Source organism: Salarias fasciatus, chromosome 5 (genome assembly GCF_902148845.1).
Source record: "Salarias fasciatus chromosome 5, fSalaFa1.1, whole genome shotgun sequence".
NCBI lineage: Eukaryota > Metazoa > Chordata > Actinopteri > Blenniiformes > Blenniidae > Salarias > Salarias fasciatus.
In genome coordinates, this window is record NC_043749.1 from 33,763,496 (window position 1) to 33,786,534 (window position 23,039).

Below are 23,039 nucleotides of genomic sequence, written 5' to 3' on the forward strand. Positions count from 1 at the left end.
AGGTCAGAGATCAGAGATTTATTCCTGCGATCTTTTAGAGGTCTGAAGAAAAACCCCGGAACCAGTGGTAAAAATAGCCTGTTTGTCTTCTAAAGGAAAACCAACAAGTCAAGAACAACCTTAAACAAAACATCTTAATGGAGTGTTTGTAGTGTTTGTGCTCAGTGAACCTCCAGAACAGCAGCAGCCCTCACTGTTACAGAAAAGGCACTAAAATGTATATTTTGTGGTGAATTGAAGGTGGGAATTAAAGACATGTTGTTAAATCTCTCTCTCTGTCACACACACACACACACACACACACACACACACACACACACACACACACACACACACACACACACACACTAACATTTCAGCAGGGAGTGGCTGTAAAGCATATAATTCAGCCTCCTGAAGATGAAAAAGCAGTGGTAATGCTGGCTTCACACGGAGCTGATGGACAGATTCGTTTTATGGGGTTTACCACATCAACTAGGTCAAGAAAAAGCCTGACCACTGTTGAAGGTGTAAATTTTTCTGTACAACCTAATAAAAAAAAACCAGTCTGATCCACATCTGTGTATCTTAAGCAGAATACTCCAGAAGAATCATGGAGTAGCAGGTGGAGATTAAAGTCTCTGGTTCTGCAGGTTTCTTCCTGTTAAAGAAAGTTTTTCCTTTTCACCGCCTCTTGTGCTTGTTTGTGTGAAACTGCTGCATTTTCTCTGTAAAAGTAACTTTAAATGACTTTGATTTATTTGACATGGAATTGACTTAAATCAAAACTGGACCTGACTGATTAGTTTATTGTGTTACAGAGTAAATATAGTAACATTTTCCTGGTAAGACCAACTGACGATCAGATTGCAGTATAATGTTTGTCCCTGAAGTAAAGTGAGTTTGATGTTCTGCCACGTTTTAAACGCCAGTGGTTTTAAATAGAATACGACGCTTTCACGCAAAGCATTTTGGGAAAGCACTAGTTGAACCTGGGGATAAAGCTGTCAATCTGCTAAAAAGCTGATCAGGGGCAAGTTTTAGTTTTAATTCCTTCTTCGCGTCAGTGAATAAAAGCTCACTGTTAAACTGCCGTTATGTTAAAAAAAGAGGGATGAAACCCTTTTACTAGACGGAGGGCGCTCTTTATGTTTATGAATCGCGACACATCTTCGATTTTTAGATGTTCTGATTTGCAGGTGTCTTTGGGTGTGCCTAAAACAACGAACACAGTAACTGTCATGTATAAAAAAAATATTATAGCATAAAAACTTAAATCTATCTTCTGTGATGACACTAAATGATTCAACACTCATTTATTTAAATTTGTGAGGACGCTTCAGTTTGACATTTCGTTTTTACAAATTTCAGACAGGCATCTGTTCGGACCGCTATAAGTGTGAAAAGAAGGCGGAGATGTAGGAGGGAATTTTTAGCGAAACATTACAAAACAGTCCGTCTCTCGAAAGCTTAAGAGGTGAATCCCGTAACGTTTTAAGTCATATAACTACAGAGACGAGGGGAGCATGGACAGGACGGTCAGTTTACCGAGCCAGCCCGACAGAACCGCCACCGGTGAGTGTGCTCTTCAGCCGGGCAGCTGTTACGTGTTGGGAGCTGTCAGCGTGTAAATGCACGTGAGCTCGAACACGGAGTGCTCACACGTTCATTTAAAGGTTAACAAACTATTGATGTCTATGCACAGCGCCATCCTTATCTGAACTAGTTTGAGAGTGTATTAGGTTAAAGGTAGCTTTTAAAACGGGATCAGCTTGTCTTGAAGGGGTTTTAAGCCATTCATCTGTCATACATGTATGATTCGGAGTGTTGTCTTATTTTCTAGAAGTCTTTGTCTACTGTCACTGAGAGATAAAACAGATTCTAGAACTTTCAGAAATAACTAATTAGTTACACATACACTGCTGTCTTCTTCAGGCCGAAGCTCCTGGAGAACTTCTGTAGTCAGATGAACAGACATTTATACAAAAGAGGATCATCTTTATTAACGTGTGATTGGAAATGATGCTGTGTGATGGAGACACGTGCAGCTGATGTTTATTCTAATGATGGTCAAACAGTGACAGAAGCTCCACGAACTGTTGTAACATCTGCTTTTCCCAGCAGCAGTGAAACCAGTCGTGTCAGTTTTATAACCTAGGTGTGTGTGAGAGTGTTTATCCCTCTCCATCGAAAGTCGCTCCACTTGTGGGGCGGACTTCACATTATTTCACACATATTCATTGATTGAAGACACAGCCAGGGTCCAGCGAGACTCCAGAATACAATACAAGAGAAATCCTTTATTAGCTAACTTGCTTGTAGAGATTAGATTGAATTACTGTGTGTGTGTGTGTGTGTGTGTGTGTTTTCCAGTGACGCTGGTGGAGAGCAGCAGCACGCCCAGCGGGTTGGAGCTGGTCAGCTCCTACCAGACCACCAGAGTGGGAGACCCCATGGACCTGGTGGCTCTGGCAGCTCAAGTCCAGAAGGTGTGTGAAGTGAAGCTTTGATCGTTCTCATGATCCGTCACAGTCCTGGAGAGAGCTCTCTTTCTCTCTGTGTGTGTGTGTGTGTGTGTGTGTGTGTGTGTGTGTGTGTGTGTGTGTGTGTGTGTGTAGGGGGATGAGTTCATAAAGGCCAATGCATGCAACAAGCTGACGGTCATCGCGGACCAGATCCGGTACCTGCAGGAGCAGGCCAGGAAGGTGAGGAGCTGAGCGGAGCAGCAGAGCCGGGCGGCTGCTCGTCCTGGTTAAATCGAGCGCTCCTCCTCCCCCGCAGGCTCTGGAGGAGGCCAAACGGGACGCCGACCTCCACCACGCCGCCTGTAACATCGTGAAGAAGCCCGGCACCTTGTACCACCTCTACCAGCGGCCGTCCGGACAGAAGTACTTCTCCATCGTCTCTCCCAAGGTGGGTGATAACATCTCTGGCCCCGGGCCGCAAACGGGAGCCGTTACGAAACGCGCCACACACGTGAGCGCCGAGCGTGACGCGGCGCGTCTGAGTCACAGCTGGTGGAGTTCAAAGGTCACAAAACCCTGCGGGGAGCTGAGAAACTAGCAGGTGGTGGTTCAGACCGGATCTGGTGGATCCTGAGGTGCAGCAGACATCACAACCAGCCTCGCTTGCTGCAGAAACACGGCTGTTAATCAACACTGCCCCCTCCTGCAGGAATGGGGTCCCAGCTGCCCCCACCCCTTCATCGGCACCTTCAAGCTGCAGCACGACATGTCCTGGACCCCCGTGGAGGAGGTGGAGAAGAGGGAGGCGGAGATCGCCATCATGGACAAGCTGCTGAGCCAGCAGACGGCCTTACCGCCGTATCCAGGACTCAACTTCAAAGGCCTGTCGGAGTGAAGGAGGCGGAGGACGGACCGACACCGACTGCCTCGAGGCGTCGTCCTCACCCGTCCTGGAGGGAGCAACGCCGGCTCAGCCTGGAAACACCGCCGTTCAGGAAACCTTCCACTAAAAACTTCATTAAGCAAGTAACGGGGAGGACAGAAGAAGAGAATCAGTGATCTGATGATTCCAGTCAGTTAAACTGACAGTTCTTTTAATTCCACAGAAGTCTTATTTATTATCAGATTTCCTTATTTTACTGGATCTGCTTTAGCTGAGATCTAAAGAGTTTCCAGACTTCACACAACACTGGCATCATCCTTTATTTTTTTCCCCAAAATTATTCTCAGAAAATCCTTTCCTCTTCCGCCCGGGGCGTGAAGGATGCTGCTCTATAAACTGTTGTGGAAAACCTGTCCTGGAATAAAGAATCCTGAGAGAAAAGATTTTTTGTGTTTTCTTCAGTCTGACAGAGGCGAGACGTCTGCAACGTATGAACTCAATAAACAGAAAACTATCATGGAAACAACGAATGAAGAGTAAATCTTCTCTTCAGATTGTTTGAGCCTGTAAAGTTTTAGTCTGACTTAAGACAGTTTTTTGGGCACTTGCAACCACCTAAATATTTACATGAATTGGCCGTTGAAGAGCAGGAAGATGTTGCACCTCGGCGCCCCTAGAGGCCACAGACTGAACAGCTCACCTTTAATTTCAGGATCTGTTTCGACGTTCCTCGTGAACGTTTCTCTGCCGGTTTTTACTCATCCTGACAGCTTTCAGGGCTTTGAGGCTCGTTGTCCTGTTTCAAGTGAAACAGCGGCGTTTAGTTTCATGTTGGGCCACTAGAGGGTGCTGCTGTCTGCTGCCACGAAACTACACACAACACGTTAGCTGCGTTTTCACTGGAAGGCATCATGTGAACAAGTTTTTATTTGATTCAGATTTTATTTAGCGCTGTGGTTTCAACCATCTCCCAAAAAAACCAAACTTCAGCCTTTCTCTCTTTCATTCATCGCTTCATGAAATGTGCCTTTTTTTAATGCCTCCACGGTGAACGAGTTACAAAGTGTAAATTCTTTTAAACATAAGTTTGATTTCAAGTGCAGTGACAATCTAATTGACTGATTTATTGTAAATGTAACATTAAAAGTGCTGGTTGGTTTAAAACGCCGGCGGCGGTCAGCTGGAGGCCGGACAGGAAGTGATGGACAGCAGGAAGGAGTTCATGTGCGGCAGCAGCTGCCAGTCGTCCGTGGCGATGTGGAAGTGCGCGGCGTCCTCCTCGGACCGGATCTTCATCAGGACGTGAGAGGCGGGCGGGAGGAAGAGGAGCACCTTGACCGGGTCGCCGCGGGCCGGGTCCGTCACCAGGAAGGACAGGAAGTGCCTTTCCACCAGCGCGTCCAGGGCGGCCTCCTCCAGGCCGCAGCAGAACAGGCTGTCGGCGCCGCCGCTGTCGTCGTCGTCGTCGGCGGCAAGGATTTCCTCCCACAGCCCGTCGAACAGCCGGGACCTGTCGCCGCGGCTCCAAGACGGCGGCGCCGGCAGCGGCAGGAAGGTCTGGCGGAAGGCCACGGGCACGTCGGGCAGCGGGCCGTGCCAGGTGCGGCCGTCGGCGGTGCTGAACAGGGCGCTGGCGCGCAGCGTGGTGGGCCGCGGCCGCCGGGGCCGGACGGTCAGCCGCAGCGCCGGCGGCGGCCGGTCCCCGAACAGGCAGGGCACGCTGGCGTCCGGCAGCGCCTCGTAGTGGGCGTCGGTCCGGTCGAAGTGGAGCCGCAGGCTGAACAGCCGGCTGAAGGCGGCGTCCGCCGTGTCCGCGTGACGCAGCTCGTACCGCAGGGTGATGTCCGAGGCGAAGCCGGCGTCGGAGAACTGAGCCCTGTACGCCTCCAGCGCCGCCGCCGCGTCGCCGGGGTGCTGGTCCGCCTGGCCCTCCCCCGCCGGCGCCCCCGGCTCCGGGCGCACCTCCGTCAGCCTGAAGACCGGCGTCTCCGTCTGGAGGACGGTGAGCGACCCCGTCAGCGCCTCGCTCTCCGCCACCAGCGAGGACAGCGCCTGCTTCTTGACCTGGCGCCCGGCGCCGTCCGCCAGCACGCCGGCCAGCTTGTCCCGGGACAGCGTGGTGAGCAGGGTGTAGTAGAGGCGGGCGTGGTCCTGGACGTCCGTGTCGCCGTGGCGGGACGCCACGTGCTGCAGGACGTCGGCCAGCGGGAGCAGCAGCGAGTCCAGGCCGGGGTGCACCAGCAGGCGGCGGCAGACGGCCAGCACGCCGTTCCCCAGGCGCCAGTCGCCTCGGACGCCCGGACAGCCGCCGGAGGGCGAGGTGACGGCGGAGAGGAAGCGCAGCGTGGCGCGCTGGGGGACTCCGGCCTCCTCCGCCACCCGGGCCAGCGTCTTCAGGTGGCGGCTCAGGTCCTGCGGCGTGAGCTGCGAGAGCGGCGCGTCCACGATGACCTTCTGCAGCGCCTCCAGCAGCCCGGAGGCCCAGCGGCACTCCGGCAGCCGCTCCTGCGTCAGGTCCGCCAGGTTGATGAGGTGCGGCGCCAGCCGGGGGTGTTTGACGTAGAGCCGGCACAGCCGCTCCGTCAGGCCGGACGAGAACCGCTCCACGTGGTGGAAGTAGGACAGGAAGAGGAAGGCGGCTCTGAAGAAGGTGACCACGACCTCCCTGCCGCCGCCGCCGCTCTCCACGATGCGCAGCAGCGAGCCCAGGTGCTCGTACAGGTAGGGCAGCCCCACGCCGTCCCCGCCCTGCTCGTCCTCCTCCAGGCACACCAGGCACAGCAGGTTGAGCCTGGACAGCAGCGCGGCGCCGTCGTTGAACACGGTGGGCGCCAGGACGGCGGCCAGGCGCGGCGTCAGCAGCACGGGGACGCTCTCCTCGCCGTCGCCGCAGCCGATGGGCCGGTTCTCGGGGAAGTGCAGCAGGCAGTCGGTGTAGAAGAGCTTCTGGGGCGCCGGCAGCAGGGGGTGCTGGGCCAGCACCACCAGCCGCCGCAGGAGGAAGGCCTCGTCCTCGGCGCTGAACAGGCTGTCGGTGAACGCGCTCTTCATCAGCAGGGTGGCGTGAAGGAGGGACACCTGGCCGGCGAGAGCAGAGGAGGAACAGCCGTTTACTTCGTCCACTTCACAAAAACATGAATCCAATTCAAAACAAAAAAAATTCTCATTTGTTTTTCAGGGACAAAAAAAAAATGGAAACATTTACAACGAGAAAAAACTGTGACTAAAGTAAGAAAGGGACCAAACTAAAGGAATAAACTGTTTTGGTCAATGTGTGAGTTTAGTGAATGAACAGGTTCAGACTTGGCGGCGTGTCGGTGCGTCCTGACCTCGGCGGTCCCCAGCAGACGCAGCAGCTGCGCCCTGAAGACGCCCGGCGGGACCCCGGGCGCCATGGCCACCACCTCGGTGAGCCGGTGCAGCAGCGCCGCCTGGCACAGCGGGGTGAGCAGGTAGGACTCCTCCAGCAGCGAGGACACGGCCGACCGCAGCTCCTTGCAGTCCGGCCCGGTGTGCAGGGTGGGGACGGTTCCCATCGGCCCCCGGACCAGGGAGCGCAGCGCCGCGGGGTCCGTCGTCACCCCCGAGTCCTGATCCGCCTCCCACGCCGCCGCCGCGCCGGCCCCCAGCAGGGCCTTGAGGTGCCCGGCCCCGGCCGCGCCGTCCCGGCTCAGCCGATAGACGGCGTTCCTCAGGGCCGCGGCCTGGACCCCGGCCAGCGCCTGGTGGAGCCGGGAGGTCTCTCTCTGCCGGAGCCCCCCCAGCAGCTCCAGGCGCTGCGACAGCAGGCCGGGGCAGCAGGCCTCCAGCTCCCGCAGGCACTCGCAGGCCGTCTCCTGGAGGGGGCGCTGCGACCCGTCTGCCTGGGAGTCCTGAGCCGCCTGCAGGAGCAGGTCCACGAAGTCCTGGGACGCCCGGGAAGAGGCCGCCGCGCAGGACGTGCAGACCAGCACCGAGGTGAGCGCCACCAGCAGCTGGCAGCGGAACTGGACACACCTGGACGGACACTGAGAGAAGACGGACATGAGGTCCAGGGCCGTCTCCTCCCCCACCCAGTCCGAGGGGCACAGCAGGGCCGGGTGTTCGCACAGGGGGGACAGCAGGAGCAGCTGGGGGGGGGGGGGACAAATACAGGACAACATCAACAACAGCGTCTGATCACAAAACAGCTGACATACTGACATTAACATTTAATATTTCAACTCTAATTCCCTGTTTTTAAAAGAACAAACTGCATATTTAGTATCTATGGCTTAAATTAAAGAGGAAGACTGGCAGCAGACTCGGACCCGGTACCTTCAGGCTGAAGCCGGCCCGGTCGTCCCGGAGCTCCCGCAGCAGCTCGGCCAGGAAAGCCTCGGCGGTGGTCCCGGACAGGAAGGCGGCCGGGCCGCGGGAGAACAGAGCCAGCCTGTCCGCCCACACGGCCTCCATGGCGGCTCGGTCCCAGAGCGAGACGCCGCAAACTTTACGAGGAGCGGAGCTGAGCGCCTCACGAGACTTCCGTGTTATGTCACGTGCACGATTAATGGTGACGTCGGTACGTGCGCGCCCCCTGCTGGCCCGGAGGGAAACACTTCCAGCGACTTCATTGATACTTTTTGAGGAAAGATGGTACTTTAAAGATACATTTTCACTATTACTGGTACCATATCAGTTTTTTTTCTAAATTTTGTATTATTTAATGATCTTTTTTAACTATTGCCGGTACTTTTTTAATACTTTTTCACTAGCACTGGCACTTTATCAATACCTTTCACGTTTACTGTTAATTTCTTTGCACCTTTCCTGGTACTTCACTAAAACTTTTTTCATGTTTACCGGTACTTTTATGAGAGTTCTTCAATATTACTGGTGCTCAATTGACACTTCTTCACTATGACTGTTATTATTACACATACAGATCTTCTATGTCGATTTCACACAGATAAAGGTGATTACATAGGCTGAAGTGGACCTTCTGCTGGTCCTGTTTGGGCCCATGGGCCTGATGTTTCACACACATTTATCATGTATAACAACTCTTGCACTATTAAAGGTGCTGTAGGCAGAATTTTGCTAGTCAATGCTCATTTTTCTGTGTTTTCTTTGGATTAAATGTTAGAGTATCCATTGATAATCCTTTAGGAGTGTAGCATAACTGCACTACCGTGAGGGCGCAGAGTTTCTATCTGTCTCTGTTCTGAGCTGAAAAGGAATCTCACAGCTCCAGGTATCTTTGACCAATCAGAAGAGCCCATGAGGCCCTGATCGTGATTGGTCGAGGGGCATCCGTCGCACGTTCTTGTGGGAGGGGCTTAACTTACGTAAGAGCGTGATGTCAGAGAAAACAGGACAGGATTGGCTGTGCTGAGTTTCAAATGGCCATCTTAGATGGGTCAAATCGCCATCTTGCTTAGGTAACCCTAAGCAAGATGGCGGAGATGCGGAATCCTGCCTACAGCACCTTTAAAGGTGATTAAAAAAAAAGTGCATTTAATAAAGAAGGAATAAAACTCGCCCTCGGATCAGTCCATTTTTAAAGACTGTTGAAATGATGAAGATCGTCTGAGGCATTTTGGTGCAGTTTGAAACACAATATTTACAGTTTTCCTACAGAACACAGAAATATTAACACAGCTTTATTGCTGCAAAAAGCTTTGTGCTCAACTTAAACTAATGCGAAAATAATAATGATAATGTAAAAAGTGCTGAAGACCACCAGCTACTTGACTGGTGACACTGATGGTGCATAAGACTGTAAAACAGGGATGTCAGACATAAGGCCCGTGGACCAAAACCAGCATGCAAATGACTCCAATCCAGTCCGCCAAACCACAAAGCAAAGTATAAAAAATCTCAAAGAAAACATCTTTTTTAAAACAAATTCCTCAAGAGTAACCAACACAACACCGAGGTGCAAACTGAGTTATTAGTGATATTGACATTAAAAGCTAGGAAACTAACATGAGCCTCAGAGCCATGTTGTCAGGGTGAGTTTGTAAAATAGAATGCCGCAGCTACAGATGTTTTTTTGGACATTTCCCTGTATTTTACCCTACAGACGGTTTGATTAAAATTGGCTTCATGTTAATATTGTAGACATTTTCAGTTGTTGTCATTATTTTAATTAGCAAATAGTAGTTTTGTGAAATAGATTTGAGACAAGTATCCATTCAAGGCTGCTTGTAGCTTCAGTTAAAATTGTTGGGTTTTTTTTTTTTCATTAACTTTTTTGGTATTATCTAAATCCTGTTACATTCCATGATACGAAAGGTACATTTGTGCTAAATATTTTTGAAAGACTAAAATAATAACAAATCAGAATAAAACTTTAAAAAAGTACATCAGATTACTGTTTTGTTGTCAGAGAAATGTGAAAGAGAGAAAATAAAAATGGTGTAGGTTCCTCTTCCCTCAACATAAAACTGTTAATAGGTCCCTCGTTCATATACAAGTTCCGGAAGTTAAGCTCAGAGGATTAAATTCTCATATCGGCATTCTCATCCTGGGCAAATTCTTTATTCACAAATGTAAATTTACAAGAATACAGCCCAGATTTGTTATTTTTCATAGAGAGTTCATGTCATTTACAAATGCCCTTAAATTAATGAAAAATAAGCATGCATGTAAATTATTTAACTTAATCGAAACTTACGAATTACAAACAAAACCCTAATTTTGCTTTATCTGTTTTGATTTTCAGCAGTTTGCTTTGTTTTCTTTTTTTTTTTCTTATCCTTTTTTCTTTTCTTCAATTCTTACTGTGATTGTTGAAAATAACTTGTTATGGTTGGTATATACAGTAATGTTGTTCTGTATCTGTATCTTTCAATAAAAAAAAAAAACAATTCTCATTGCGTTTATGCGCCCAGTGACTGTTCTTGTACTGTGTCATCCGAACACCAGAGGGCGATCATGTTCCCCAGCACCGGATATCAGCACTACGTTACACACGGAGAAGAAAGAGGCACCGAATCTGTCCAATCAGAGACGTCCTTTTAGGAAACGACGTGACGTTCAGGCGCCACTTTTGTATTTTGTTTGGAACCGAACAGAAGCCTTGTTCATTTTTTGCCATTTTTCTGTGACTTTAACTTCTGCAGCCGCGGCCATGACGGAAAACACCTTCCCGCTCCACTCTGTCGACAAAATAGTGGCTTTCTATCGTAATGCGGTTCTGACCGCTTCAGAGGCGAAACACTTCACCAAGAGCGACCTGACTCCCACCCCCAAGGTAACGGCTCACACCGCCGCTTAACCAGCGGGTTATCTCTCCCAGGATAACGAGTCACACAGCTAGTCAGATGCTGGTTAACTCCTCTCCACGAGCAGCTCCTCGGGTACACTCCGTAACCAGCTAGTTAAATGTCATATAGTAGTAGCAGAATGGCGAGTTGACTAGCAGGTTATCGTTCATCCGAGCGAGCTGCTCCTCACACAGCTAGTCTAATCAAGCTAATATTTGTTTAAAAAACGGACTTCATAATATTGTTTATGGGTAAATGTTGCCTTATTTGCCTGTACTGATACCTTCAGATATATATTCTCACCTAAATGCAGAGACAGTCCGGTGTTTACTGTCACGGATCATCATATCACTCGTAACTTTATGGATGATGAACCTTTAAACCTAACAGGTCTTTTATATCTGAAGTGTTGTAATCGGTCGAAAGAAGCAAGGGTGAGATTCTGGTGGATTGAGAATGAGCTGCCCACAGTTCTGTGCTGAATGGGGCTGCATAGATGATTGGAAAACACACACCTCACTGATTCGTCTTGTTGTCCTCTGTAATCTGTCCTCGGAGACGGAAACGGGCTGTTTGAGTTCTCGTTCCTCAGACTGAAAGCATTAATCCTACTGCTGCTCTCTTCCAGGCAGAAACGGTTCAGACTTTGTACATGAGGGTTCTGCATCTCCTCTTTCGCTTCAAGCCCGAGTGTCACTCCATGGTGAGTACTGCTCCATACTCACTCGTTCAAAGCTCATTCACACTCTTCACTTTCTCTCTTTGGTGGCTTTGGCCCTCAGTTGTCACTACATCCCTGAATGAAAAATGTTAGAGCTGGCTTAGGATAAGGAAACCGAAGGTGCTATATGTGGGCTTCTTTTGAAAAGGGAAATCAAACATGCTGGAAAAAAACTTACGGAGCCATCTAACACAGAAGATCAATCGATCCTTTTAACATCTGTTAAAGAATTGTCTTCCCATGTGAAATCGTTGAGAATCACTGAAACACTAGAGGTGTAATGTAGCTGTGGTTCTGTAGAGACGGCCTCATCCTCCCACACATTTAAACCTCTGATCACCGCAGCATCAGAAAAAGGCACAAATGTCCCCAGTGATATCCAGTCGGGCTCACCATCGTGTCTTCTGGTGGGTTTGGCTGCATGTTCCACGTTTCTGTCCCCCGTGTGTGTTCATGACTGTATTTTCCATCAGGTTCCGCTGCTGGAGAACATTCAGTATCCGGCCTACTACGAGGGGGCGACCACCATCATGAGCGTCTACGTTCGCATGTGAGTTTCACTCAGAGTCAGAGAGTTCCTAATTCCTCATACCCGCACTAAATCAAATGGACGCTTTAAAATCTCTTACCTCCGTGCATCTCTGTCTTTGTCTCAATGTGTTCAGCCTAAAAAGGCACAAACAGTTGGAATATTTAATTAATTTTTTTGGCTTCAAAAGCTCAGCATGCTGCTGAAAAAGTGACTCCAGTGACTGTTAGACAATACATGACATTCAAGTCAGACGTGGATCTTCTCTCTGTTTGAAAATGAATTGAAACAGTGGTGTTTGCTGCATGTCTGATGTTGGAGGGTTTAGATGTCATTTCTTAGGTATTTAGCACACAGCAGTTAAACAAGCTGCCCATAAACAGACACGTTTCGAACTGCAGGTAATAGCGCTCCAAACGCTGTGGTGGCGCTCTGATCAAGTTCTCAAACAGGAGGATCGAAGCTGCTGCAGCCGCATAAAGTTCAACCAGAAATAGTTTGTGTTGTTAAATCAGTTAAATCGGATAACGTCCCTGCTCTGAATCATTAGAAATCTGACAATTCAATGAGTTCACAAACGGCAAAAAGCCTAAAAGGCCTTTTTTTTTTTCTGAATTCTTTTTAGGCAGCAGTTCCTGCCGGTGTGTATGGTCTACGATTTCTCACTGAGTGACCTCCTGAATCCAAGTAAGTTTTTTTGTTTTTTTATGAGAGCACTGACAAAATGGTTTTGTTTTGTTTTGTTTTTGTTTTTTTTAATAACCTTTTTTTTTTTTCTCCTGTTCATTTCCAAAATGAATGTTCTGGATTGGTGTTGACGGATTAATTGTCTTTCTGGAGCTGTTTCCTCTTGTGGTGATCTTGTTGCTCTGACCTCTCCAGAGAAGCAGAGGACTTTGACCATCCTCAGCGCCATCATGAACTTCCTTCACTTCAGGAACCAGCGGATGGAGATGATCCAGGAGAAGCAGGGCAAATTTGTAGGTTCTGCCTGTACACGAGAAGAACGCAGCAGCTGTCTGGATCAGTCCGACATCTGCAGTTACACTGAAATACAGCATTTTGAAAATTTCCAAGTCTGTTCAAGTTATGGAAAACGGCAGCCGAAAGCTGTGGTAGAAATGAAACCAGAGGTGGTGAACACGTCTGAGTGGTTGTCTGTTGTCAGAGGGCGGACGTGGACAGACTGCAGGCGTACACCCGCAGCATCAGAGACGCCGAGAGGAAGATCGAGATGCTGACGTGAGTCTCTGAGCGGGTTCGGACCGGTTTCCCATGTCGACACGCAGCGGCGTTGGGTCTGACGCTCTGATCCTCCTGCAGAACGATCCCGCCAGAGCAGCAGGCCGAGGCCAACGAGCTGGCGGCCGCCCTCGCCGAGCTGAACACCACCACGGCGCACGAATACCAGGAAGTGGTAGGTGACCGCCGAGCGCCGTGACGGCAGTGAAATCTGAAGATCCGAGCGCCGACGGTCGCTCCGCTTTCCTTCCAGAACACCAAAACCGAGAGAATCGCAGAGCTGAAGAGCGAAGTAGCAGAGAAGACGCAGAAACTGGTCGGTTCAGCGTAACACTAGCACGCCGCCGGGCGCCGGAGGCCTTCTGGTAAACCGCTGTGTGTGTGTGTGTGTGTGTGTGTGTGTGTGTGACCAAGGCCCAGATGAAGGTGGACGTCAGCAGCCTGAAGGAAGACATCAGCAAGCTGAAGTCTCAGATCGTGGAGTCTCCGGAGGAGCTGAAGAGCCAGATGGAGAAGATGCGGGACACCGTGAAAAACATCAAAAACTCCATCGTGAGTGTGTGAAAGGAGGCGGCGGCGGCGGCGGCCGAGCGGCGTGCCGACGAGGACTGCCGTCGCCCAACCGTCTGCCGGTGCTTCGGCTTTCAGGAGGAGGCGGACGAGCGCGTGGTGGAGCTGCAGAGCATGGTGCAGGGCGTCAGCCACACCGAGGCCGAGATCCAGCACGTGCTGGGCCTGCTGCAGGACCTGGAAGCCAGCATGAGCAACTGCAAGCAGCAGCAGGACGAGGTACACACACACACACACACACACACACACACACACACACACACACCACGCAGTGCGGAGGCAACACATTCCTACATTACTTTATTCTGAGATTTTGATGTTTCAACAGTAAATTTGAGTCAATTCAGACGAGCTACTTTCAACGGTGTGCGTGTGTGTGTGTGTATTGTGTGTGCAGCACCAGGAGCTGATTGCTCAGTACGAGAAGCTGCAGAAGGAGCTGAAGAACCTGTGTGTGGAGGAGGGCCAGCTGAAGCGAGCTCTGGACATGAAGCGGGACAAGGAGTGCAAACTGAACATCCGGCGGCAGAAAAAGAAGGAGATGAAGGAGCAGCACGTGAAGGAGGTGCTCGGGTACGGGCCTGCGTTCCGCCACGCTGCACGCCTCACGCCGTCCACTGCGCTCACGCCCCCGCTGACCCGAGCCGCTCTTTCAGTCAGTGCACGCAGATCCACCAGAAGCGCGAGGAGATGGCCGACAAGATCCAGAAGATCTCCGGCGAGACGCAGCAGCTGAGGGCCAAGATCAAGAGCCTGAGGGACATCTGCGGCGAGGAGACGGAGAAAGCCCAGGTACCGGCGGCCTCCCGCAGCAGCGGCAGGCCACTTCCTGTTCCCACGCTGACGCCTTCCTCCTGTCCCCTCCAGGCCATCTACAACACCCTGTCCGCCGCCATGGGCGAGCTCCACCAGCGCATCGAGGCTCACTCCAGAGACCTGAAGCTCGCCGCCGCCAAGATGTCTGCAAACATCTGACCTGTTTACGGTTCTCATATGTTCTCTTGTTCAGAGCCTGATCAGACCAGGGGGGTTCCACAGTCTGACAGCTCATCTGTTTAATGCCGTTTTGTGTTCTGTTTAATGCTTCAATAAAGACAAACTCAGTCAATGAGGTGTTTGGAAAAATTCTTTATCACTTGTCTTCATATTTTTCTCATGAAAAGTTTGTCGACATGCCGACTCTTCTGTTTTCCTGATCAGCCCAGCCTCTTTGGACTTCAATCTAGAAACACATTTCCACTCTGATTTCACTGTAAAGCTGATGCTGCTGCATGACGACGAAGAGAAAAGAACTGAGGCTGGTTCTTCAGCCGATGCCCGAGCTGACGGGGTCAGAGGTCGTCCTCCTTCTGCCCCCCCGCTGCTCCTTGATCCGAGGCGGGCCGGAGCCTGCTGGACCTTCTGAACGTGGAGACCTGAGTCTTGTAGTCCTTGATCTGGGTCCTGGCCAGACGCAGCTCCTTGCGCAGCTGGTTGATTTCTCCGATCAGAGTCATGTTCTCCTGGACAGACGGCCGTCACATGTCAGGAGATGAAACGCCAGCGTTTAAAGGTGCAGTACGTCACTTTTTCAGTCAACAGAACAACCTTAAAACAATCATGTTGCTGCAGAGACCTAGTGTTGTAATACCACCTTCTACCACAAGATGGTGCAGCGACTCACTTGCGGGGTTAATTCTTAGGAAAATTGTGAACGTTTTTGGCATCCAGAACACTACTGAAGCTGTACATGGGTTTATCTCAGCCTCCTCCACAGATGGAGAATTCACATCTTCCATGAATAAATCATAAATTTAACTTGTATATTCTTCAATGCTGAAGCAATACGTTTAGTTCGGTAATCCCAGCACGACTGCTCTCCACCTTCATGATGTTGTTGTAGACCTTCTCGTGCTCCTGGTCAGATTTCTCCAGCCTCGTCTTCAGATGGCTGACGGTCTTCTCCATGTAGTCCTGCTGCTGGCGGAACGCGTTCCTCAGCTCCTCATTCACGCTCTGATTCTCCACCTCGGAGGAGAAAACAACCCCATTCACACTACTGATCGCCGTGCTCCCTCCGGTCCGAGCGCCCGCTGGTCCGACTCACCCCGTCGGCGTGCGAGACGTAGCGGGCGTACAGCGTCTGCACGCCGTCCTTCAGCTTCTTGGGCTCCTGGATGAAAGCCACACAGCTGTGCAGGTCTGCCCTGAGGCGCTGCAGGTGGGTCTCCAGATCTTTCACCTGGACACAGAAACACGCCGACCTGAGTCCGTACGGTCTGCGACTCGTGTGAAGAGTCAGACAGGACGGACGTCATGGTTCATGATGACAGGAATCAGCCCACTGTTTATCTTTCCAGTGATAATTTCAGAAAATCTTAACATCCAAACTGAGGCAGAAAAGACAAACTATGTAAACACAGATGTGATTGTTCTGCTGTAGTGATCAGGATCTGTTTTCATCACATGAAAACACGTTTTAGCATTTTCCTTTAAGGTTTTCCGGGTTCCATGTCTGTTTGCACGGAAACAGCAGAAACAGTGAGAACAGTGTAGTCAGTATGCCAGGCCGCGAGCTGACGCTGCTGGCTGTTTATTTACTGTAATGAAGCCACACACGTGCTGAGAACAACATGCTTTAACATTAATAAAGCAAAGCTCACAGGCGCTCGTATGGACGGTTGAACTGCTGTTTCAGGTAGAACTACCAGGTCCTGTACCAAGGCGTGTGCAGGACAACTAGGACACACGTGCAGTCGCTGCTTTTTCAAAAAGCTGCGTTTCCTTTCGTTTCCACAGAGGTAGAGTTGGAGCATTTTCAAAAAGTTCCACACTGGGAGCTGTTGTCAAAAAGTTGCGTTTTCTGTCTCTGTCAGCTCACAGACTGACTGCTCATCTGTCTGATGGCAGCTCCTCCTGCAGGTGAGATTAGTATAATTAAGCCCAACCACAGCTCATGACCCTGACTTAAATACAGCTGGAATCCGTGTGTGTGTGTGTGTGTGAGTGCACATGCATGTGTGCATGCATGTATGAGTCTGTTTGCACTGACTTTCAGCATCTCTGAGCGTAGGTCCTGGTCTTTGGTCTTGAGCTTGAGGATCAGGTTGGACACGCTGAGCTTCAGCTGCATGTTGCTCTTGCCGGTCTGGAGCAGTTCCTCCTCCAGCTGCAGGAACAGGAGAGACGTCCCGTTAACGCCGACACCGCTGAGAGCTGGACTTAGAGAAGGAGCAGTCAATACCAATCCCGGTGAGAACATGAATGAACCACTGAGAATGAACTGTTTCCTGAATAGAACGACCAGAAATACTTTTATCCTCAAGAACAGTACATTAGCCCTGCAAAGCAGAAGGAAACTGTGAAGAGATTTAGGACAGGAATCATTTCTTTGGGGATTTCATCCACAACCTGTGCTCTCATGTACGGCCAAGTATCAGCTGAACTACTGTCGCATGCGAGCATCCACCTGATGGATCTTCTGCTTCTTCTGGTTGATGTCGTCCTGCTGAGGCTCGGTCTGCCTCTTCATCTCGCCCAGCTGGAAGTCCAGAACGAACTTCAGCTTCTCCAGCTCCTGATTCTTCTTCTTCAGGCCACAGATGATATTGTCCTGTGGCAGCGGGGGTGGGGGGGGTGGGGTGGGGGGGGTGGGGGGGTTATCTGATTAGCCTTGAGCACATATCTGTTGTATGAGAGGCGTTTCCCACTGCCGAACCCACCTTGTCCTGGCCGGTCTTCTCGTGTCCTGAGATCTGGCGCTTCAGGTCGTCCACGTCGCTCTCCAGGGAGCGGATCAGGCCCAGCAGCCTCTGCCGCTCCTTCTTCAGCTTGTCCATGTCCGTCCACCTGTCTTCGATCTGCCTCTGCAGGCTGTGGAACTGGGTCAGAGAGAAGGCACAGAGACAGCAGATGACACAAAACACAAGGGAGTACAGAAAAACAGCGAGTCAGGAGGTGTGGTCACTTTTTGGGTCATGACGCCGGCCTTCCCCTTCAGGTTTGTGTTAAGGTCTTTTTCGGTCTGAAGTCTCTTCTCGTACTCCACTTGGATGTCCTGGATCTTTCGCTCTTTGTCCTCCTCTGCCCGCCGTATCGTCTCTTTCAGCTCGGTGATCTGCTGCTGGGCATCTTGCCGACACTGCGGAGGCGTGAACGCAGCACAAAGCAAACGTAAAGCATTTCAGAGGCTTCCTGCTGCGTTGTCTCTGACCAGGAGCAGCTGGTCCTCACTGACCTGGTCCAGGAGCTGCGTCTTCTCCTGCAGCCTGGCCTCGTACCGCTGCGTGAGCTCCTCCACTGCCTGGGCTTTACTCTGCTCCGCAGAACTCAGACGCTTCTCGTAGTCCTCCTGCATTCTCTCGTGCCTTTGCTGCAGATCCAGGTGCTTCTCGTGCTCCACAATCAGCATCTGGCGGTCGGAGAGCTCTGACGGACAGAGTTCAGAGGAAAACGGGACTTTAGTCACACCACTGATAGTATTTTCTCTCCTTCAAATTCCCCTCAGTGCAGCGATCCATGTTGAAGTATAAACACTTGGATACTGTACTGCTGTGGAAGTTCACCTAAATCCTTCAGTTCTTTGGAGTACTTCATGTGGGCGTCTGCCATCTTCTCCTGGTGGTCACGCTCCTGCTTCTCCATCTCCGTCTTCATGGCCTGCATACAGGAGACGAAACCCAGTCTGAAGCTGCACAGCTGACTGAAGCGCCGCCTCTATCTGCTCGTCTGACCTGCTGACTGGCTTTCAGAGCCTCCATCTGCTGGGTGAACTTGTCGGTGAGCTCCTTGAGCTTCTCGCTGTGGCTCATGTCCTTCAGGCGGAGCTGGTACTCGTTCTCCATCTGCAGCTCCTCCAGGCGCATCTTCAGCTCCAGCATGTTCTGGTTCTGAAACACACGGGGGGGGGGGGGGGATCGTTCAGGAGGACTGAGACCCTCACAGCGAGTCCTGAAGCAGGCTCAGACCTTCTCCTCCAGGTCGGACTTGGTGACGAGGATCTCGTCCGTGTAGACCGTCTGCCTGCTGCTCTTCAGCCCTCTCCCTTCCTTGTCGATGATCTTCCACATGAGCAGACAGCCGTCTTCAGACACCGTCAGGAGCAGCTGATCGTCGTAGGTAATCGCCATCTGAGGACCCGGGTTCTGGTCAGTTCAGGCCCCTCTGCGGACCCCGAGCAGAAGGATCACCTGAGGCTCACCTTGGTGACGGGGCCGCAGTGCGCCTGGTATGTGATCCATTCCCTCTGGATGGGTAAGGGGTATTTGATGGCCCTGACGGTTCCCCCGGAGGTCCCAGTGAAGACCACCCTGCCCGAATGGGACACTGCGAGAGTGGTGTGAGCCACGTCATCGGCCGGGACTTCCCTCAGGACCTGTGGGACCAGCGAGTGTGTCATCCGCTCAAATACCTCCCTTCAGAAGACCAAAAAGCTAATAAATGAACCAGATCAGTTTTTCCCAATTGCTGTGCTTCAAAAATGGAGGAATTGTAAATAATGGTCTTTGACATGTGTTCTGGAGCGTGTTCTGACCTGGCAGTCCTGGATTTCCTTCAGCGTGAGGTCGGTTCCCACGGCCAGGACGGTCCGGCAGTCTGAGGACAGAGCCACGTCCGTGTAGCCGCAGGACTTGAGGACGCTCTCGGACTCGCGCTTGCCCGTGTGAGCGTTCCACTGGTACACCGCGCCGTCCAGCCCGCAGGACACCAGCCGGCTGTCATCCAGGCTCCACTTGATACTGCGGACCTGCCAGAAAACACACATCAACACTACGTCATGACCAAAATACTGAACCGAAACATCCACGAGACTCAACCTTATATTACACTTCAATACATTTATGGGGCTTAAAGTCAATACATTTGGAGTTGTTAAGGAAAAAACACATTTTTGGGCGGACATCTTGAATTTAGCAGTTGCCATCTTGGAATTTTGTGTGTCCAGCGTTATTTCTGAAAATAGTGGCGTCTGAAGAGTATCTGCACCAAACGTCATGCTTGTCTCTCAGTGTGAAGGACTCGTCCTTGATCTGCTCCCTCATGGCAGACACGGTCCCGACACTCACCTTCCCGTTGTGGCCCTTCAGGTTGACGATGTTCTCGAAGGAGGTGACGGAGTAAACGTGGATGACGTTTCCATTGACAGCGGCGAACATGTGGCCACCGTGGCTGAACGCACACTGAGGGGGGTGAAGCACACTGTAAGCATCCCCCCCAGCGATCAGGAGTTTCAGGTTCACGACCCCCCACCTCTCTGCAGCCGCGCACGGTGAACTCCTTGAAGGTGCGCATGTCGTCCATCACCAGGTTCATCAGTCTGAGCTTGTCTGAGAAGCCCACCAGGATGGAGAGGCCGGTGGGGTGCAGCGCCACGCTGTGCGCCTCCTCCTGGAACTCCCTGTACAGCTCCAACACTCTGAGGGTCATCAACACACACACACACACACACACACACACACACACACACACACACACACACACACACACACACACACACACACACACACACACACACACACACACAGAGCCGCAGCTTGACTGAGTTTGGCGTTTGTTTGCAGTACAGACTGGAAATCTGCAACCAGCTCTGGATCAGAATGTTTCCGGCCTTTCTTTCAAGGTCAAATCAGTGATATTCAACAGTTTTTTCTTTCTGGATTGAAATGTTTCCCTCCACTGCACCCCGTACAGATATTTACAAAAACCCTAACCTGAAAATCTTGAGTTTGGATCAACATATTTAATGAGGAATCATTAGTCAGGAGTTAGCTGTTACTTGGTGTCGTAGTTCCAGATGCGGACCGATCGGTCCAGAGAGCTGGTGGCTACGAAGGGCTTGCGGACGCAGACGGACAATCCGGTGATGGAGCGGGAGTGCAGCGGCTCGGACAGGAGCTGGAAGAGGAGCTGCTCCTCCTGACGGACAGAGGAACAGTGTTCACGTCGACTCCAGGTCTCAGTGAGACACGTTCGGCCCATTTTCACAAGCTGCCCCACACTGGATCTGTCAAAAGGTCAAACGTTGAGACGCACCCTGTCCATGTCCACAGAGGACAGACTGACGCTGTACAGCTGTCCTCGGTCCGTGCTGATGGCCAGCGTCTCCTCGGCTGGGCTCAGGCACATGCTCTCCACCTCCTGAGCCTCGGCTGGGCTCAGGTCACTGCTGTGGGGGTCTGCAGGGATCTGACACACACACACACACACACACACACACACACACACTTTAACACCACAGAGCCAAGAGCCTCGTGACGGTGAAGATCCAGAAGACTCACCCGGATCTCCCTGCTCCTCCGGTAGCTTTCCTCCTCCGTCTTTTCAAACAGGCAGACGGCTCCGGGACCCACAGAGCACACGAAGCCCCTGGAGTAGGACCGGATGGCTCTGATGGGGGGCAGCGCTGGACCCTCATCCCCGTCTCTGATCCTCTTCACCTCCACTCGTCTGAGAACAGCATCACCGGTCGATGGACTGATTTGTGGTTTCCGTCTGCAGACCTCGCCGGGCTCTCACCTGCCGGCCGCGGCGGCCGGGCCGATCTCCCGCCGCAGCTGTCCGGACTCGAACACCAGCAGCCTGCCCGTGTCCGTCCCGGCGATCACCCGCTCCTCCGCCGTCCAGGCGTGGCACAGCAGGTTGAGGGACTCCACCTTGGCGAAGCTGCTCTGCTTGAGCGAGCCCTCGAAGTACCGGAAGAGCTTGAAGACGCCGAGGCCGCTGACGCTCAGCTGCATGTTGTTGTGAGGGTTGAAGCTGACCTGAAGGGACAACGGAAGACTTTTACAAAGTGGTTACATCATTGTTTCTTTCATTCTTGAAATTTTTAATTTTCATTTTTAAATTCTCATAAACTGAAGTCGCCACTTTTTTTCTTGTCCCGGCATTAGTGCTGAATAAAGTTACATTTTTAGCCTCCTAAACAAAAGTAAACAGTCAGACTTGCTGGTGTAACTGGCTCACCTGGCTAACAGGGTTGTTAGAGGTGGTTGTTTTGACCGTGGCCAGGACTTTGTGCTTCTCCCAGAGCCAGAAGGTCAGCGTCCAGTCCGGGGGCCCTGCCTGAGCCACCAGGTACTTGGAGTCGGGCGAGAACGCCAAGCAGACTGACTCCTGCGGCGGCGCGTCTCCAGCGGTCAGGACCTTCCTCTTCCTGCCCTGCTCGTGCTGCAGGTCGAACACCGTGACGGCGGGCCGCTCGCCGCACTCTGACACCGCCAGGTAGCGGCGGTTGGCGCTGATGGCCAGAGCTCGCATCCCCTGACTCCTGTCTGAGCCTGCACAGGCAGCGCAAAACACAGACACAGCGGCGGCAGTCAATAGAGCAGTCAATAGTCAATATTCTGCAGCCCTACTTTTCCCTTTAAGACAGGAGAACTTTTAAACACAGAGGTTTCACACTTCATCCAGAAGACTGAGCTGAACTGCTGAAATAGCAGAATCATAACTTTACATTTTTCATCTTTAAGGTGCAGAATATTTGTCATGAAAATGTCTGCATTTTCACAAAACCAAACAATTACTGTGGAAATATTTTCACCATGTGCTTGGCGGTTCGCCGGCTCTGATTGGAGCCTCTTGTAGGCCGGTGTCAGCCCGCAGGCCTTATGTTTGACACCGCTGCTTTGGAAAGAATTTGGATGATTTTCCTGAATTTTTCACAAAGCCAATGAAGGGAAAACAACATTGGAGAACTCATCTCTCAGTTTTACAAAACTAAATATCATTAAAGTAATTACAAATTAATAATTAACTATATTATTATTATTATTGTTATTATTGTTATTATTATTATTATTATTATTATGAATTGATGCATTAATTTGAAAGCTACAGCCGCATGCTGAGCGGACTGTCTGTATCTTGCTCCATACCTGGAATGAGCCTCTGGCTGCGCGTGGCCGTGTTGTAGCACACGCAGCAGTTTCCAGCGGGAAACACCAGCGTGTGCTCGTCAAAGAAACCCACGTTGCTGCTCACTCCTCTCCGCAGGCCGAACATGAAGTGAGGCTGAGCGACGACGGAGGCCATTTCCCGCTGCTTTTAGGGTTTACAAGGTGAACGGAGAGCCGGGGAGAAGCGGAGGAGCGCGTGAGAGTCCCGTCGCCAGGCAACGGCGGTGTTCCGCGTGAAACGGTATCCCAGGAGATCGGTCCCGCTGCCGCGGGAGCGCGCACAAAGAGAACAAGCTAGATAGATAGATATATAGATAGATAGATAATATATCTATTTTAATTTAAAGTACTTTAATCATTTAAATACATTCCACACAAAACAGAGCTGTTGTTTTTTCTGTAAAGGCGGTGTCCAGTTCCAGTCCTCCAGGGCTGGAGTCCAGCATGTTTTAGGACTCTCCCGTTGCAGCACACCTGTTTACAATGAGGGCCTTGATACTGGGCTTTTTTTTTACCAGCTTGATGATGGTATCAACATTAGATTGATT

General features: G+C 51.2%; 4 protein-coding genes across 4 annotated transcripts; 2 read left to right on the plus strand and 2 right to left on the minus strand.

Annotated features, from left to right (window-relative positions):
• Nucleotides 1-1,409: 1,409 nt before the first annotated feature.
• Nucleotides 1,410-3,787, plus strand: c5h1orf50 (chromosome 5 C1orf50 homolog). The gene is made up of 5 exons (XM_030092446.1): nucleotides 1,410-1,554; nucleotides 2,353-2,468; nucleotides 2,598-2,684; nucleotides 2,761-2,892; nucleotides 3,154-3,787. Exons 1-5 carry the CDS (start codon nucleotides 1,506-1,508, stop codon nucleotides 3,337-3,339), a joined length of 570 nt encoding a protein of 189 aa, XP_029948306.1. The 5' UTR covers nucleotides 1,410-1,505; the 3' UTR covers nucleotides 3,340-3,787.
• On the minus strand, nucleotides 3,462-7,838 carry ap5b1 (adaptor related protein complex 5 subunit beta 1). Its single transcript, XM_030092445.1, has 3 exons — nucleotides 7,624-7,838; nucleotides 6,657-7,436; nucleotides 3,462-6,405 (listed from the first exon to the last, which is right to left on the minus strand). The coding sequence occupies exons 1-3, from the start codon at nucleotides 7,759-7,761 to the stop codon at nucleotides 4,504-4,506; spliced, it is 2,820 nt and encodes a 939-aa protein (XP_029948305.1). The 5' UTR covers nucleotides 7,762-7,838; the 3' UTR covers nucleotides 3,462-4,503.
• Nucleotides 7,839-10,342: 2,504 nt separating this feature from the next.
• On the plus strand, nucleotides 10,343-14,706 carry nuf2 (UF2 component of NDC80 kinetochore complex). Its single transcript, XM_030092126.1, has 13 exons — nucleotides 10,343-10,543; nucleotides 11,185-11,259; nucleotides 11,751-11,827; nucleotides 12,432-12,493; nucleotides 12,689-12,786; nucleotides 12,975-13,048; nucleotides 13,130-13,223; nucleotides 13,302-13,364; nucleotides 13,463-13,600; nucleotides 13,697-13,837; nucleotides 14,016-14,191; nucleotides 14,275-14,410; nucleotides 14,486-14,706. Exons 1-13 carry the CDS (start codon nucleotides 10,421-10,423, stop codon nucleotides 14,591-14,593), a joined length of 1,365 nt encoding a protein of 454 aa, XP_029947986.1. The 5' UTR covers nucleotides 10,343-10,420; the 3' UTR covers nucleotides 14,594-14,706.
• Nucleotides 14,624-22,627, minus strand: cfap57 (cilia and flagella associated protein 57). Its single transcript, XM_030091683.1, is given in 21 exon segments — nucleotides 14,624-14,630; nucleotides 15,017-15,120; nucleotides 15,482-15,635; nucleotides 15,694-15,839; nucleotides 16,650-16,766; nucleotides 17,067-17,210; nucleotides 17,320-17,478; nucleotides 17,565-17,738; nucleotides 17,835-18,025; nucleotides 18,163-18,256; nucleotides 18,331-18,486; nucleotides 18,565-18,726; nucleotides 18,798-18,971; nucleotides 19,131-19,343; nucleotides 19,663-19,776; nucleotides 19,847-20,012; nucleotides 20,373-20,512; nucleotides 20,630-20,782; nucleotides 20,875-21,357; nucleotides 21,560-21,873; nucleotides 22,471-22,627. Coding segments are annotated over 21 exon segments (3,522 nt in total).
• Between the last annotated feature and the right edge of the window lie 412 nt (nucleotides 22,628-23,039).